This window comes from Sinocyclocheilus grahami, unplaced genomic scaffold, assembly GCF_001515645.1.
Source record: "Sinocyclocheilus grahami isolate Dianchi unplaced genomic scaffold, SAMN03320097.WGS_v1.1 scaffold819.1, whole genome shotgun sequence".
NCBI classification, from domain to species: domain Eukaryota; kingdom Metazoa; phylum Chordata; class Actinopteri; order Cypriniformes; family Cyprinidae; genus Sinocyclocheilus; species Sinocyclocheilus grahami.
Genome location: NW_015505998.1, coordinates 83,372 through 101,113, shown reverse-complemented (window position 1 = coordinate 101,113; position 17,742 = coordinate 83,372). Strand labels below are relative to the sequence as shown.

At 37.9% G+C, this 17,742-nt stretch overlaps 1 protein-coding gene across 1 annotated transcript; it reads right to left on the bottom strand.

The window, feature by feature from the left end:
- Positions 1 to 373: 373 nt before the first annotated feature.
- ube2j1 (ubiquitin-conjugating enzyme E2, J1) lies at positions 374 to 17,467 on the bottom strand. The gene is made up of 8 exons (XM_016246980.1): positions 17,295 to 17,467; positions 16,020 to 16,093; positions 15,691 to 15,822; positions 11,788 to 11,872; positions 11,047 to 11,152; positions 2,957 to 3,086; positions 1,003 to 1,131; positions 374 to 912 (listed from the first exon to the last, which is right to left on the bottom strand). The coding sequence occupies exons 1-8, from the start codon at positions 17,323 to 17,325 to the stop codon at positions 643 to 645; spliced, it is 957 nt and encodes a 318-aa protein (XP_016102466.1). The 5' UTR covers positions 17,326 to 17,467; the 3' UTR covers positions 374 to 642.
- Positions 17,468 to 17,742: the final 275 nt, after the last annotated feature.

The window sequence follows — 17,742 nt, the reverse complement described above, 5'->3', positions numbered from 1 at the left end:
AGTGAAAATTAATTTTATGAATTATATTTTGCATAAAGAAAAACAGGAACATTATCCCCGAATTCGTATTTAATGCAAAACAATATCATTACAGTAATGTGTCCAGAAGGGCTGCTTTATAAAAAAAATTGTATCTTCTTAAATTAAAAGGCAGTACAATTATGATGCATAAATATCATAATGCATAAATACTTCACAGTTAAAATAGTATATATATATATATATAATTACAGTATTAAGAACACATTACAGTAATAATAAGAATATATATTTTTGAGTGGAATAACTGTCATAAAAGTAACAATACAATGCAAAAAAAAAGAGGAAAAAAAATCTTAATGGTCCCAAAAAAAAGTCTTAACCGTCTTCTTGTAAAATATAAATTTGCATTTTTTTATTTTTGGGGGGGGGGGGGGGGGTGAAATCAGACCCTGACATGTTCTTGACAAGCGTACTGAGATTTGCCCCTTCAGGCTTTGTTCTGCAAATACATCCAGAAATATTTCCCCCTTTTTTCCCTTCTGAAGACAAAGCTCTGTCCAGGAAGGACAAACATAAATCCTGTCCTATGCGGCCGAGGGTGAGCAGGCTCTGGATGTGGGCAGAACGACAGTGGTGCTTTTCAAGCGCTGGAGGAGGAGTTCATAGCTCATAATCAAACTTATACTCGTGGGCCAAATAGATCCTGCGGAAAATGAGCGCAGCTAGTGCGAGTGTGAGGAGAACGATGAGGACGGCCAAGCCCGTGTGACCGGCGTCCTGCGGAGGGAGCTGGGCAGCGGGGGATGCCGTGAACACGGGGTATCTCGGGGACTGGATCTGGTTCTGCGAGCGCCGCTGACGTGGACTCGGAGCCGCTGGAACAGATGGACCCTCGCTTGATGTCTGAGGAGCCACAGATGATGATTCAGTCTAGACCAAAAGAAAGAGACCGAAACTGAGAGCAGACGAACAGAATGAACAGGAAATGATGCAAGGTACCACTGAGAGTGTTTGTCGCACCTGCTCAGCGGATGCCGTGTCTTCCGTGTCTCTCTCTGCTGTAGCTGAGCTCTCACTGTTACTGGAAGCCGCCGCCGCTGCTGCTGCTGCTGAACTGCCACTGTCTGCAGCCGATGAGCTGGAATCAGCCTGATGACCGAGATTTTTCTCAGTAAAGTCATGTGCTTAAATGTCATGAAAATTGTCAGAGTGCAAAACTATTAATGGTCCTATACTGGCTTAAGGCAAGACACTACAGACAGCTGCTCAAGAGAACTGGTCCCCCCGACTGAGCTTGGTTTTTCCCAAGGATTCTTCTCCATTTCTGTCACCGATAGAGTTTTGGTTCCTTTGGCTTGCTTAGTTGACGCTTGACTGATTGCACAGACGCTATTGAAGAGAGCTGAACTGACTTTAGCTGGAAAATGACTCTTGATATTGTCTTCTTGCATTATTGACAATCTATTTTCCTGTTTGACTCCATAAAGCTGCTTTGACACAACCAGTATTGTATAAAGCGCTATATAAATAAAGGTGACTTGACAATACGTCAGTTTTGAAATGTAAGTGTTTATTTTATTGCACTTTTTCTGTTTGCGTCTGTAGATCTAAATTACACATACATTTAAAGGCTATTTTTCTCCTGCATTGAGCTAGAAGTCTCTACTTCAGCAGCACTTACCAAACTTTGCAGATTTATTCCTATCTACAGGCAAAACAAAATGTATTCAGGCACCTTCAACATTTCTCACATTATCCCAATTTATTCGCTATGATTTAGAAAATGGTAATAAAATATGACAAGAACTCAGAGTTAAACTGTGTCAGAACAAATTCAGCTTGATAATGTCAGATAACACTAAAGCATAACATGCTCAGGTCAAATTGTCTGAATAATTTTTGGTCCCAAATTTGTATACATTTTACTGGTAGTCCACTGTATGAGGAATTTTTGGGTATGATTTGACACAGTTTACTTTATTTTGCCATCCTCACTTACATAAATTAACTATAGTGTCCTGCACCCACTAGTAAAAAAATATAAAACATTATATCTGGTGTCTAAATAAGTTTTGGTTTGAATGTATATATAGGAGTTTGTTTATGTATCATTCACCTGATTTTATACAATATTTTATTCCTAAAAACATAGTGATTTTTTTTCTAGATATTTGAACCTGCCTTTATCCAATGTTCATATTTCTGCCCTGGAAATGTATGCAAAGGAGCATGTATTTAATTTAACCATAATTTGCATATTTAAACATACTTTTTCAGAACAAGAACCATTTCATAACATAACATTTTGAAAAATATTTTTTTTATATATATATTTTTCTATTTATTTTTTATTAACGCTTGTGCATTCTCAGACATTTTTTGTCTTTTTAATGTTTGTTTTATTGATCATTTTAACTGTGTTAATGCAAACAGCATAAATTTAGCTAAAAATCTAAAAATATTTCATTTTCTTTTATAAATCCACTTTACACTAGGTACTAAAAACACGTACACCCAGGACAAAAACGTCCCCCAATGAAACTCATTAAAACGGCAATATTTAATTCCAATTCCATTTTATCATATGCATTCCTTGGTACTTTTTTTTTTTGACACTGCACGAAAAATAATAATGCTTCAAAAAATTAATTATCCAAGACTGTAATAATGAAAAAAGAGCTTAGCATTTAGTAGAAGTAAAATAACAGATTTTTTTGGTGCAGCATTATGTAAACAAACGATAATTTAAAGGGTTAAAATACTGATCAGGACTCATTATGATCAGGACTGATGCTCGAGAAAAAAAAAAAGAAAAAGCATCATATGACCCCTTTAATATACAATTTTATGATTAGACACAAGGGAAGTATGGCAATATCTGTTAAGTTTTTCATTTTGACCCTATTCACCTGCGATGTCTTGCCTTAATTATCTTTATAAACATAATATATTTGAGTTCATAAATGAGTCTGACCTTAAAGTTGATCTGCTGTGCCAGTCTGTGTGCCTGAGGGTCAACAGGTCGCGGGACACTGTCAGGAGAGAGCGCAAGCAGAGCGGAGCGCATACAGCTGCTGCACGCGTCACAGCAGAAATCAAGAGACCTACAACACAATCACATTACTGCAACCACACACACATGCAGAAGAAAACCCTAACAATCTCCAGAAATAGAAGAATCCTCATCAAACTGCTGGTCACAACCCCTCACTAACTAATGACCGCCACATAGCAGAGGGTTTCCCACCCATTACTGTATGCTAATGGAAAATAAGGAGATTATATGAATTGCAGTCCTAGATGCTGATTGATCAATACAGCATTCTAGTTGTGCTAAAATACACATAGTAACAACTATAACTGTTCACTGTATGTCTGCTCAGCACACACACAGACCAACTTCATGTACAGATATCAGGACTAGGGCTTCCTGCAATGGGCTGGCCACCTGTAACATTTACAGCAATTGTCACATTGCAGTACAATGTAAAAACAGAAAGTGAAAATGCAACACAATCACAGCCAGAACGTATTTAACATATAACAAACAACTGTGTGGAACAGGAGCTACAGCAAGTTGGTTGAATTTCTAAATCTGTGGATTTTCAACATTATTTGTGATAGTAATGAAATGTCTCACTTTATGGAGAAATATTTGGATATGCCTCGGACAGTCCAACACAACAGGTTAGCTAGCTAGCAGAAAAGAAACCTACAATTCTTAATATAAATCACATTTCTAAACGGTCTCTCTGCTGCGCTGGCAGAGCTGTGCTTCTTCTCACTTCCAGCAGCAAATCAGCATATTAGAATGATTTCTGAAGATCATGTGACACTGAAGACTGGAGTAATGATGCTAAAATTCAGCTTTGATCATAGGACTAAATTACATTTGAAAATATATTCACATAGAAAACCGTTGTATTTTTGGAAATAAACTCAGTCTTGGTGAGCATAAGAGCCTCCTTTCAAAAGTATAAAAAAATCATAATGATTCCACACTTTTGACCGGTAGTGTAGATGAGAACATAGCCGATGGTTTGATGGCAGTGAGGTCTAAACATGAGTCTCAGAGGTCTGCGGTCACTGAGTGTTTGTCATGTGCTGGTATGTGTGATGGGGCGGACGTTTAATCAGCATGTGTTGATTGGAGATACGGCACTGAGAACAACTATCTGTCACTCGTCTTCTGTCTTCAGATGTATTCTTGTCTTTTGAAAGGACACAGCATGTCCACACATGCTAAAATGAGGCTTCAGATGGATTTGATAATGACTTTTAAGTCTCTAGGGCAGTTTGTGGTTGTTTCACTATAGTGTTGCACGCGCTTGAAGTTGAAAAAAAAAAAAAGAAGTGCCGCCGGTAACCCCCCGAGATGCCAAAGACCACTAAAGCTCCTGCTTTTACCCGACTGTGCTACTTTATGGATCCATCCAGAATCAATAAACCACTGACAACCGCATTGTCTAAAACACCTTCAGCCAGCATCCATTATAAAACACTCTTGCTTTTAAGCCAAATACACGCTGAAAATAATAATTTACTGACATCTGGACGTCACTAGTCACTATTCTCTGCATTAGCGCTGTTTTGAACTTTCCAGGAGTTTACCGGTTTAAAATGATGTGATCGCAAAAACCTGCTTCTTTTCATTGTTAAGGTATTGTTTTCATTATAAATGTACTGATTCAAATTAGTAATCAATAGGCTAATTAATTATTACTCTACTACTCTGCGTGCCTCCCCTGACCTGCTCTCGAGCCTCACACATTGAAAACCCCTGCGGTAGACTGACTCCGCTTGCATTCATCCATGTGATTTTGTCGAGATGAGAGGTGACCCCTCCTGGTAGTGTGATTTATATAGTAGAGCCCGACCGATATGGGTTTTTCGGGGCCGATACCGATATTAGGGAGTAAAAAAAGGCAGATATCGATATATCGGCCGATATTCTTTGTGTATATTACAGTACAGTACCAGTCAAAAGTTTGGACACTTTCCCATTCGAGGGTCCAAACATTTGACTGGTACTATATATATAGAATACATGATATACATAAACAGAATATATATACATAAACACATTTTTTGCAATGATCACTCAAATGTGGTGATCAAACACTTATAATGACGTGACAAAGATACGTAATAGAGGCAGGGCATTTAACAATTTAACAATAAACTTTATTCTCCAAAAGGAGTCTGACATCAGTGCACTAAACAGTAAAGTTGAATATTCAACTTTAATTCAATTCAGTTCCATTCAACTTTATTCCTTTGAAGTTTATTTCACTTCGGAACATTCATTCACGGATTTGCGCTACTGTCTTCACACACAGACGAAACTTACTAGAGAAGTGTGAAGTGTGACATAATATACCTCTGTAAATAAATACAATATAAATCCACATCTCGCACACTTTAATGCCCTTTGATTGTAACGTGTACGTTCCCTTGGAACTGGAATCATGGTGGAATTTCATGTGAGGTCCACTTCGCAGGGCCCTAGCGGTTGAATAAGACAACGCTTGAATGCTGCTGCCTGAACAAGAGACCTCCTTACTGAAGTGAAAGTGTTGGCTGGTGTCACTGTCTCGCGAATGCGCCGGCGGATCTCCACAAAATTCGGGGGATCCCTTCAGCTCGAGGAGCCCTCTCGAACTCCACCCTCCGCGCGTCGGTAACCCCCCCGGGATCGCTAGATCGGTCGGCGCCAGACTGCGAATTTAACCACCCGTAACTCCCGAACCCCGGGGGCTATCGACGCGGGGGTGCTCTCATTCGAAAGCGGGCCTCTAGACGTACACTCAATTCGCATTCGAGAGGGTTTCTCGAGCTGAAGGGATCCCCCGAATTTGGTGCAGATTCGCGCGCCGTTATGGAGATATGGTCGTTCAAAGTTTCAATGGTTTTCCATAGACTTAAGCTTTAAAGCATTTCATCCAGGTCGCCAGTAGCAAAAAATGGAGCGCGCTCTGCTGGACAAACTAAGTAATTACACCATTTCAAGCATTTTATCTGCGTTATATGCTCTGTAAAAAAAAAAATCATATCGGCGCCATATTTGCCGATACCGATATATTGGCGACAGACTCATATCGGCCGATAATATCGGCAAAACGATATATTGGTCGGGCTCTATTATATAGTGTCATTTCTAATCACCCAGACACTGACGCTTTGACTCCGAGTACCGGCAATATGTCAGAAGTGCTGGTACGCACAAAAAAGTTCCAGTACGCTAAAGACTAAAATATTGAAGTGCCGTTACTGCGTACAAGCACTGGTGCTGCATCTAAACTCAAAACAGCAAAAATATCCTGTACATGTACATTCACTCATTCGTCCATTCTCTAAACTACTTGCCCTATGTATCCTATCTCAGTGTCTCAGGCAGTAAGCAGGAGAACACCCTGGGTGGATGGCCAGTTCATCACAAGGCTCACACACACACTGATGACAATAACATAATACATTATATACTTATACCATCTATTCATAAAAATTAAATAAATAAAAATGTTCAATGCAACTAATATAGTAAAAACCTTCAGTAAAAAAGTAATTGTTGTCTACTTTTTTCACTAAATGACGATGATATTTACATGACTTTTATTTATATGCACCTATATAACAACAGATTGTAATAAATTGCTATATTTACAGAAAAAACACAAAAAATACTACAGTAAAAACTAGATAGATACCGATATCGATACCGCTTATCGATGCCGGTACTTATCGATACTTTTTGGTGCAAAAAAAATATGAAGTGAAAAGTTGATGAAAACTTAAAGTTATTTTATTACTTCTGAACTTTAGCATATTTAGCGTATTAAAGTTCTTCAATCAAGAACAGCGAGTTATTTTCCTCTGCGTTTTATTTTATTAACATTAAAGGAATAGTTCACCCAAAAATGAAAATTGTGTCATCATTTACTCACTCTCAAGTTGTTTTAACCCTGAATGAGTTTCTTTCTTCTGTTGAACATAAAAAGTTATTTTGAAGAATGTGGGAAACTAAACAGTTGCTGGTCTCCAGTGACTGTCATATTTTTTTTCCTACTATTAAAGTCAGTGGGGACCAACAACTGTTTGGTTACCCACATTCTTCAAAATATCTTCTTTTGGTGTTCAGCACAAGAATAAATAGAAATAAATACATGATTGGTACAACATGGCTGAGTAAATAATGGCAATTAAAATTTTTGGGTGAGCTATCCCTTTAATGACAAGCGGCAGCATGTTTAGTACTGTTGCTTTAAGAGCTGTGCACATCTGTTTTTCTCTCAACTGTTTACTTTCACTTTAGACATGATTAACTGTGTTTATATGTAAACCTTGAGTGTTTTTGACAGTATTAGCACAATCAGATGATAACTAAGATAATCAAGTAATCAGGTGCTGTTTGACCGGCCCGTACGGATGCTTCGGGAAAACTCACTCTGAATATAATGCTGCGTTCAAGTCCTCCTGGGACGTTCGTACTTACAAGTTGACAAGTCGTAATTACAACGTCAGGCGCGTTCAAGTCAGTTTAGTTGGCACAACACAGCGATGTACCTTCTTTTAATAGATTACAAGAAAATACAACAGTGTCTGAACTTTTAGTTGGATTTCAGCTGCGTAACAAGAACATGACCAATTTAAGTTTATAGGACAACTAAACTATCAATTTAAACAAAAATTTACCGTCAACTACAGACGTTATATCCATCGATTCCGCCATGTTTCTCATCGACACCATTACAGTACTGCATATATTGCATCTGACACTGGTGCCACCTAGTTTTGTAACGTGAGCCCACACTTTCGAATGTTTCGCGCTTGTCCCGATGACTGGTTGCATGCAAACACAGACCACACATGTGCATGGATATCACACACACGTCGAGCAAACCTCAGCCACATCATTCAGTGAAGTAAAATGACAAGAAGCAGCTTCTAATTCATCGTTAACATTGAAGTATACGGAGATAAAACAACGCAAGTATCGATAACAGTATTGTTTGTCCTGAAGCTTATGAGTATTACGGTATCGACCCAATTACGTACCGGTCCAAAATAATACCGGTTCTCGGTACCCATCCATAGTAAAAACCAGTTAATTGGTTAACTGTAAGTTACCTTACCATATATGGTGAAAAACTGTTAATGGTTTAACATGACTTTATATTTAATTTTATTATAAATTAATGTTACATTTATTTTACATAGTAAAAACTATGAATTACCATATAATTTATGGTGAAAACTGTAAAAGGACTTCTGTGTGACATCATTTTTTCTTCTAATTTTTGTTATCACTAATGTACAACGTTTTTTTTGATAGATTTTCTGTTATTTAGTTCATAATTATTATTGCATTATTTTTGTGTTGTGGGTGTTACGCCAATGGTGTTCTGTCTTTGTGTGTGTGCAGTGCTCGAAGAGGAAAAAATAAGTGAAATTATGATGTGTGCCGTTTGCTTCAGAGAGGTGTGTTAAGGGCGGGTTTTTAGAGTAGCGCTGGTCCGACAGTGGAAGCGCAACATTGGCTCGTTGTTAGCCCTGGCTCATACTGGCCAGACAGTGGAAAAGCGACAACCTCTGCGGTAGACCGACTCCGCTTGCATTCATTCACGCGATTTGTCAAGACGAGAGGTGACCCCTCCTGGTAGTGTGATTTATATACTGTTATTTCTCCAAACACTGATGCTTTAGTCTCAGCCTCGGACGTCACGCCCACGGACCGTTGGCTGAATGTCTGACGCATATGGCACACAAAAGTGGAAACACTTCAGGAGTTTCGAAGTCGTCATCGGATTGGTTGAATTATACAGGATTTCCGGGAGACGTGTGCATCGCGTTCTGTAACGTTCCGTCTGGAAACAAAGATGCCGTGACGCCAAACCCCCTCACGAAAGAGGAAAGCCATCGTGTTTACAACTGTGACGATGAGCGCTTATCAGGATCAACGAAACGCTGGATTCTCAAAAATATGTAAAATATTTAAAGTTCATATGTATATTGCATGTGTAAATTAATTTGTTTTGTCGTTTAAACCTTAATGACCATGATAGTTGATCTATAATGCGCGCTGGATGCGGTCGTGTGGATCCGTCAAATTTCTCCCGAAATACATGAAAGTGGCCAGTGAACTGGGAGAAAACAGAGTAAACTTTATTGTTACCTACACAATGTGTATTTGATAGAAATAAAACAAAGTTGGAAAATTTTCATTGAAAGGTTTATTTATGACGCTTCCCATAGAAATCAGTGTGTATTTAAACTATACATTTCCTTTTTTTGCTAGTACTTATTTGAAATGTCTATTTAAATGTCTGAAATCTTAAAATAAATTAAATAAAGTGGATGAAATACTGGCCAGACAGTGGAAAAGCGACAACCTCTGCGGTAGACCGACTCCGCTTGCATTCATTCACGCGATTTGTCAAGACGAGAGGTGACCCCTCCTGGTAGTGTGATTTATATACTGTTATTTCTCCAAACACTGATGCTTTAGTCTCAGCCTCGGACGTCACGCCCACGGACCGTTGGCTGAATGTCTGACGCATATGGCACACAAAAGTGGAAACACTTCAGGAGTTTCGAAGTCGTCATCGGATTGGTTGAATTATACAGGATTTCCGGGAGACGTGTGCATCGCGTTCTGTAACGTTCCGTCTGGAAACAAAGATGCCGTGACGCCAAACCCCCTCACGAAAGAGGAAAGCCATCGTGTTTACAACTGTGACGATGAGCGCTTATCAGGATCAACGAAACGCTGGATTCTCAAAAATATGTAAAATATTTAAAGTTCATATGTATATTGCATGTGTAAATTAATTTGTTTTGTCGTTTAAACCTTAATGACCATGATAGTTGATCTATAATGCGCGCTGGATGCGGTCGTGTGGATCCGTCAAATTTCTCCCGAAATACATGAAAGTGGCCAGTGAACTGGGAGAAAACAGAGTAAACTTTATTGTTACCTACACAATGTGTATTTGATAGAAATAAAACAAAGTTGGAAAATTTTCATTGAAAGGTTTATTTATGACGCTTCCCATAGAAATCAGTGTGTATTTAAACTATACATTTCCTTTTTTTGCTAGTACTTATTTGAAATGTCTATTTAAATGTCTGAAATCTTAAAATAAATTAAATAAAGTGGATGAAAACACTAAACAGCTTTGATATATGAAAAACACCGAGTGTGTCTTTCTCTGGTTCAGCGCCAGCCAAAGCGTGGCGCGTCAAAGGGTTAAAATCGATCGCATTTCGGAGGTGGAGGGGGGACAAATTGAACCTGGGGTGGGAGGGGTCCTGGCTGACTAGTTAATTAGCATAGCCTAGGTAGGGTATCTTCTTGTTTTAGGGAAGTTCATGTTTGATTAAACATCCATAAATAGCCTTGACATCATAATATATTACAATATTTTACTTAGCTAGTTTTTGATTAATGTTTTTGTCTTCTGTGACTATATAATAAATAACTTTCCTGTGTATATATTTTTGTAATAAAAATAAGCTTCTGTTTCATAAACTTGGTGCTGATAACAGCTTAACATTATTTACCTACCTTTGGGGTCTTGCTATATTCCAATATCATTATGCCTTAATTAGCTAGTTATAGATTAAGAGTTGTTGTTTTAGATGTGTGTTTAATAATTTATGTTGTTAAAATGACAATCTGTTCTGTAAATGCATTGTTTGCTGGTTTATTTAGCTACTTTTCAGTACACCACATTAAGTATGCCACTTAGTACTGTAAGACTTTGAATGTTAAAGTGCAAATTAACACCTGAACACTCTTGTGGGTTTGCTACGGTTACAATTAAAAATCACAGAAGGGTAAAAACATAACAGGCAGACATTGGTATGATGAAAGCAACATGGCTACAACAAATAAAATCGATAATGGGTGTGCGAATAATGAAGTATTGACAATAATCAGTCATATTGGCGGCACTGAGGGGCCCCGATGTAAAATTCTGCTTAGGGCCCCATAAAGGCTTGGGCCAGCCCTGCATGAATGTACCAGATGAATAAAAAAAAAGAGGTAGAGGATGGACATCATACTTTTTAGCGAGAGCTCTTCTCTCCTCAGGAGTATAATCCAGAGATCCTATGGCTCCTTCCCCTTTAGTTGGCATGAATCCAATAATCGCTATCAAGGCTGTCCGAACTGACACAAAAACACAGAGAGAAACACACAGCTTAATGCTGGATAACAGCGGAAGGTACAGAATCAACGCTGGACAAGATGCACTGTAAACCTCTGTATACAACTGTGTAATACAGTGGTGTGAAAAAGTTTGTGGTTTTTTTAATTGTTTGCATATTTGTCACACTTAAAAGATTCAGATCATCAAACAAATTTTAATATTACACAAAGATAACCTGAGTAAATACAAACTGCAGTTTTGAAATTATGATTTCATTTATTAAGGGAAAAAAGCTGTCCAAACCTGCCTGGCCCTACGTGAAAAAGTAATTGCCCCCTAAATCTAATAACTGGTTGTGCCACGCTTTGCAGCAACCACTGCAATCAAGCGTTTGCGATAAATGGCAATGAGTCTTTCACAGGAATTTTGGCCCACTCTTCTTTGCAGAATTGTTTTCATCACACGGCAGCAAGTGGATTAATTTCATGTTGAGAACGTGTCTGGATCATATTATATTATATTTCGTATTCAGAAAATAAAGACTATATTAAATCAATAATAAATCAATGTTTTAAAAAATCCAATATTCAGAGTTTTTCAGAGGTGGTATAAACGTTTGGTTTGGTTGGTGGTATACATTTACGGAGATACCCACTACTCCATGACGGCTGCCATGTCTCTGGATGGTGACCGGAAATGCTCAGACAGATCTTCTTCCCAACTTCAAACCTTCCATTGGGCTGAAGATGAGAGAGTTTTGTATTAATTAAAAGAGAAACAGAGAGGGACAACAGAAAAAAAAGATTAGGGGAAGAGGAAGTCAGCAGATGACAAGAAGGACACTTATAAGCCATGACAGAAAAACCATCACTCAAAACCTCTTCCCAAAAATCATCACCTAATATAAGGATCCGCAAAACTACATACTGTCAAAAGCAACTAGTCAGTGGTTTACCTAAACCAAGGTTATTATAGTTAAAGTTTTTATTTCCATTACCTAAAATGAAAACAAAAGTTTGCAAAAGAAACAAAAAGTGAACTGAATCTATAAAAATGTTTTACAGTGCGAACAGAATTGCAAAAGAAAGTGTTTAGCTTTCATATTTTTGAATAAAGTTAAATTGAAAAGGTCTGTTTTTTTCTATTAAATCAAAGTTGCTGAATAATTAATGCTCTGAGTGGCGGAAGCTGCAAGCATGTACTGGTAAATGCAGATTTACAGTTATGTTGTGTTTTGTTAATAACCTTTAAAGGTAATTGATATAATATTTTGAGTGATTCAGTTTAAGCAAAATAAATCCTACTTATACACCATAAAGCAAACTAAAACTGATATAAGACCCTTGTACAAAAAGACTGGTTAAGGGGAAAGTCCACCAGACACTAAGGTTTTTCCCAGGGGGTGTTTACATTTGTACGGTACAAGCTGGTGGGGGTTAGTTCAGTAGTAGTCAAAAAGACAACACAGTTTAATTGTGGTGCTTTTGTTTGAGTGAAAAGCAGTTGGCGTTCCTTCCATATATGCTGCGAATGCTCTGCATGCCCAAGCCATTGGAGAGAATGAGTTTGCAGACTGTTGTTGAGGATTGTGAGTTGAGTGGATTATTATGTTGTTTTTATCAGCTGACATTCTGACGGCACCCATTCACTGCACAGGATCCATTGGTGAGCAAGTGATGGAACGCTACATTTCTACAAATGTGTTCTGAAGAAGAAAAACTCATCTACATCTTTCATGGCCTGAGGGCAAGTAAATCGTCAACAAATGTTTATATCCAGGACTATTCCTTTAAGGCATTAAGTTATTTCCACACATTAACAGATTTCCGATTTGCTGCTTCAACACAAAGGTCTTTTAAACTTAGTTTATACTTATGAATGATGAAAATACATTTCTGTAGACTCAATAAAGACTGTAAAATTGCCAAATAAATAAACAAATAAAAATAAAAGGACTGCACTAATGCAATGTTACTTTTGTGTAAAGAGCAACATAAACCAAATTTAAACAAATGACCACCAACTCATTTACAATTCAAATAAAGTGAAACATAGTCAAAAAGGGAAGATAGACAGAAAGCTAAAAAGAGAAATGAGGGATGTTGTAAAAGATTCCATTAGGATTTCAAAAGAACCGTTAACTTGATGAACCCCCAATCATTTTTCGTAACTATATACAAAACTAAGCCATTTTTGTTTTTTAAGAACATTTATTACTGAATGTGAATGTTCCAAAGATACACTTTGTTTTAGATCAGTAATTTAAGTCACAAGCCCTAATGACTACATAAAACTGAATAGCTTACGTATTACTTACTGAAACAAGCAGTTAGGGAGGGACATATCAAAGGACTTTCAATAGCCAACAGGCTTTAGTTCATATGAATCATGATTGCAGGTGCAGGTGGTATCAAGGGAAGGGACATTTTCATTCTAGAGAGCATTTAATTGAGGAAAAAAAGTTTTGTGCAGGGTGGACAATCATGACTTTTTGGTTTGTTTACTTCGAAAAGAAACATGTCGAATTGTGTTGGAAACAATGGAAATGGAAGGTTAAAGGGATAGTTTAGCCAAAACTAAATAATAATTCTGTCATCATTTACTCACCATCATGTTGTTCCAAACCTTTATTAATTTCTTTCTTCTGTTAAACACAAAGGAAGAGATCCTGAAGAATGTCGGTAAACAAATAGTTGACGGAAGTTATTGACTTCCATAGTATGGAAAAAAAAGCAGCAGCTATTTTTGGGTGAACTATCCCTTTAAGTTTCATTTAAGCTTTGTTCAAATGAATCAACTCATAACAGTCTCAACTCACACTGATCACACCACACTGGTCACAATGCATGCAAGCGGACAACACAATAGAAAGGTGTGCTGTCTATTTGCTAGGCTTGCTGCTGTAGTCTGTGTTACTGGTATTACCCGGTGTTAAGCCGTACACCAAATACATTCCTTCCCCACTGTGGTACCACCCCCACAGTCATTTGCTTTTTTACAGAACTAAAAACTGTTTAGTTCAGTTGACAATTGTAAACTGAAAGCATCTGCTCTGCTCCATACAGCACGAGCTGCAGAGCCGCAGCAGGAGTCAGACTTCACTTTTCCCGTGAAGAGAGTTAGGCTCGAATACGGACGAGACAATGACAGAGGATTGGGTTTCCAAGTGAAATGTAAAAGCGCCTGCTTGGCCATATTTTGATTTTAAACGATCGCTTCTTAAACAATAACCTTATGAAACCTTCTCTGGTTTCAGTCTTAGAAAATGAAAGGTGTAAAGAAGATAAAACACAATGTGACACCAACATCGCAAATTGAAAGCGAAAGAGTGCAAAGCCCCGACCACCTCTGGTGTTACCGGTAACACTGGTTTTGTCACAAGTTTATATAAAAATTTTCCTCACTGTGACATCCCTAGTATTTACTGTCATTGTACTACATGGTGGTATACAGTTATTCAGGTATTCAAAGGTGCTGTAGATTCATCAGCATTGAAAAAACATGGCAATTTAGCAGGCGTTCAAGTATCGTTAATGAAACCATTCCTTGTGTAAATCATCTGGTTCCAGTAGTTTTTACTTACTTAGTCCTAGGTAAGATCTGTGAAGGAGTATAACATTCTGGAGTGGGGTGTGCGATATATAATGTCAACGATAATTTTGTAATTGTTGTTTTAAAGAAGTGTAAGCTGACATTATTAAGCATATTACTCACTTTACCAAAAAGCAAACAAAAACACTGTGTGATGTGGTCTAGTACAATTCAGTTAGAATGATTGCAAAATTGAAAATATGGGGGCAAAAATACCCCGTATGAATTTGTCTTCTATAGCATGCTTGTTTTTTTCCCAAATACCTGCATGGTTGCAAATTTGATAATGATTTTATACAGCAGTTCATTAAAGAAGTTAATATTGCGAGTTACATCTTAAACACAATATTTTCTGTTTTTGTCCCCAAAGAAAATAGTTTCAAACAAAGCCACATCATAACCATTGTGTGTCTCCAAAGCAACACACAGTGGTGTTTCACTTGCTTCATTTCTGAATGAATCAGCTTTTTGAAGGAATTGGTTAAATGAATGACTCACTCATCAAAGACAGTGACTTTCTGACGCCTACTGGCGGTTTTAGTTTCAGATTTAAAGTATCATTTTATTTAGAAAAAAACAATCATTTCATATTTCAGTATTCAAAATATTCCAGTATACATCTAAATGCTTCTGTGACACACCTGCAGTTCAAAAATAGATTTAATGGCCCTAAAGTGTCTTATTATTCTAATCCAATTTAATGATTAAATGTAAGAATTTGACGAAAAAAATAAATTAGGGTGGCAAATATCGCAAGTTAATTTCTGTCACTGCTGTGAACTGCCCGCCGCATGGAATATGAAGCGCACAAAAAGCTTCAGGAGTCAGCTGTCAAGGCCTGAACCAACCAAGGTACAGCACAAGAACACACTCATCAAAATACGGTCTAATTATCCTTATCGAGTGTAGGATATGAGTGGAGGCATTAGAAGCTGAACTGGTTTAAGCAGTACAGAACTTGTCTTACAGTGAGCAGAATGATGCTGGGGGGCTTCATGGGGTATTCAGGGGGCAGCACAATCCGCCCGTGATAAACTCCACCATCAAAATCAGAGTCCGGAGGTCCTCGAACGGAGAAGTGCCACTCAAACAGATTATCCTGTTGAACACGTGACAATCACATCAGACACTCGCTTAAGTCACTCACTCGGTGAGGAGAATAAAAACAACATGATGAAAACTAGTTCATACTGATCATGCTTTACAAACAAAAATCATTAGTATCATTAATAAGACAATAACAACAATACTAATATTAAATTATAATAATAAAACTAGGCATTGGCAGTGTCTCACCTCCAGTGGCTGAGCGTGATAATGTTCTGTCGGGTCCCGGAGCTCTGCTGCCTCTTTCATCAGCCTCTTCACAGCTAAGAAACATTAAAAACAGACAAAAGACTGCTGCTGATCCTGCCACACTGATCTGACTCTTATGTCAATATCTGCAACAAATATTCTATATACACTGACTGGCCTCTGAATGGCCCAGAAAACCAGGCCTGGTGCTAGAGACTCTAGTGTCTATGTGTTACAGTAGAGCTGTACTAGATTGGTTCCTACATTAGCCTCTCTCGAAATGATGTGAAGACAAAACGGAGTAATTCATTAGTGGCGTTTGCGAAGACAAGCATCACTACAGTATTTCAAACTAAAATATATGCATTCAATTTTGTGCATAACCCATCCTGATTGCACTGCACACATGATTTCTCAAATCATACGTACTATCACTTCTCTAAAAACAAAAAGGGTGGACTTTTTTGACTTGGGATAGTAAGTCACCACCTAGCAACCACTAGAGATCCAAGCGATCCAAACCGTGCAAAAGCCCAAATAATTAGCCAAACAAAGCCTATAGCAAATTACTCAAGCTAAAATGATTGCAAGACAACTCTAAACTAAAAAAAATAATAACAATAAAAGGCACTAGTCTAAATAAAACAGAAACTAAATAGTAAACACACAATGCAGTGTCCTACTGATTAATCTCCGAAATTAGAAGATGCGTAGCACAAAAAAGTAAAGAAATAAATACAAATGTGGGTCGCACATCATATCATGTCACTTAAAATATTAGCATATCGTTGGGCATATGGGGTTTATGATAACGTTATTACATTTAAAAGTTTGAGTTCCAGGATTTTTTTGTTTGTTGTTTACTTATTTAAGGTTATTTATTGTTTACTAATTTGTGTACAGTTTTGGGTTGACACTGTTAAAACCCTCCAGTTATTACAAACAGTATTTGACTGGCAAAACAATCAATGAAGTACAGCACAAATGAACATTTCTGTACAATTACTGGATCAGCGTTTGCTGGTTTCTTCTCAAAACACTGTTGTAGTGGCAGCACCATGCCACAGTGATGGTACCATCAACATATACCATGGTATTTGACGATTACCATATTCACGTAGCGTAGTGTTTACATGGCTAATTATTACATTGAGCTCTGACTGAGGCTAATCATGCCATTTAAAGAGTTGAATGTGTGTATAGCCTCATATAGAGCACAAACTCATGAAATTAAAGGTGTGACTGATTTAATGTTGATGATGTAGAATGACATACCTGGACTCTTCAAGTTATATTTGCTCTCCATGTCTGCAGAAAGCTCACGCCGGGCTGATCTCTTCTGTACCGGGTATGTGGTGATTTCGGCCAGGTGGTTATCTAGAGCTGTAATCCTGGACGTGGCAGCACTGAATTGTCTCAGATGTCACATGAAAAATGAAAACAGGAAGTAAAATGACACTTTGAATCGCTGAACTTTATTGATGCGCTTCACACGAACAACGCTATGCAACGTCAGTCACTGGATTATGGCAAGCTGTGTTTACATTAGCTGCGTCTCGTTTAGAAGGCTGCGTTCTCCGGAGGTCGCGTTCGAAGGCTGCATACCTCATCGAGGCTGTCTCATTTCAGAAAAGCAAGTAGGACACTCCGAATGCGACCTTCTTTCACAGGATTTCGGAGGATGCATGAGGTGTATCCTTCGCTGCTACAGATAACCCACAAT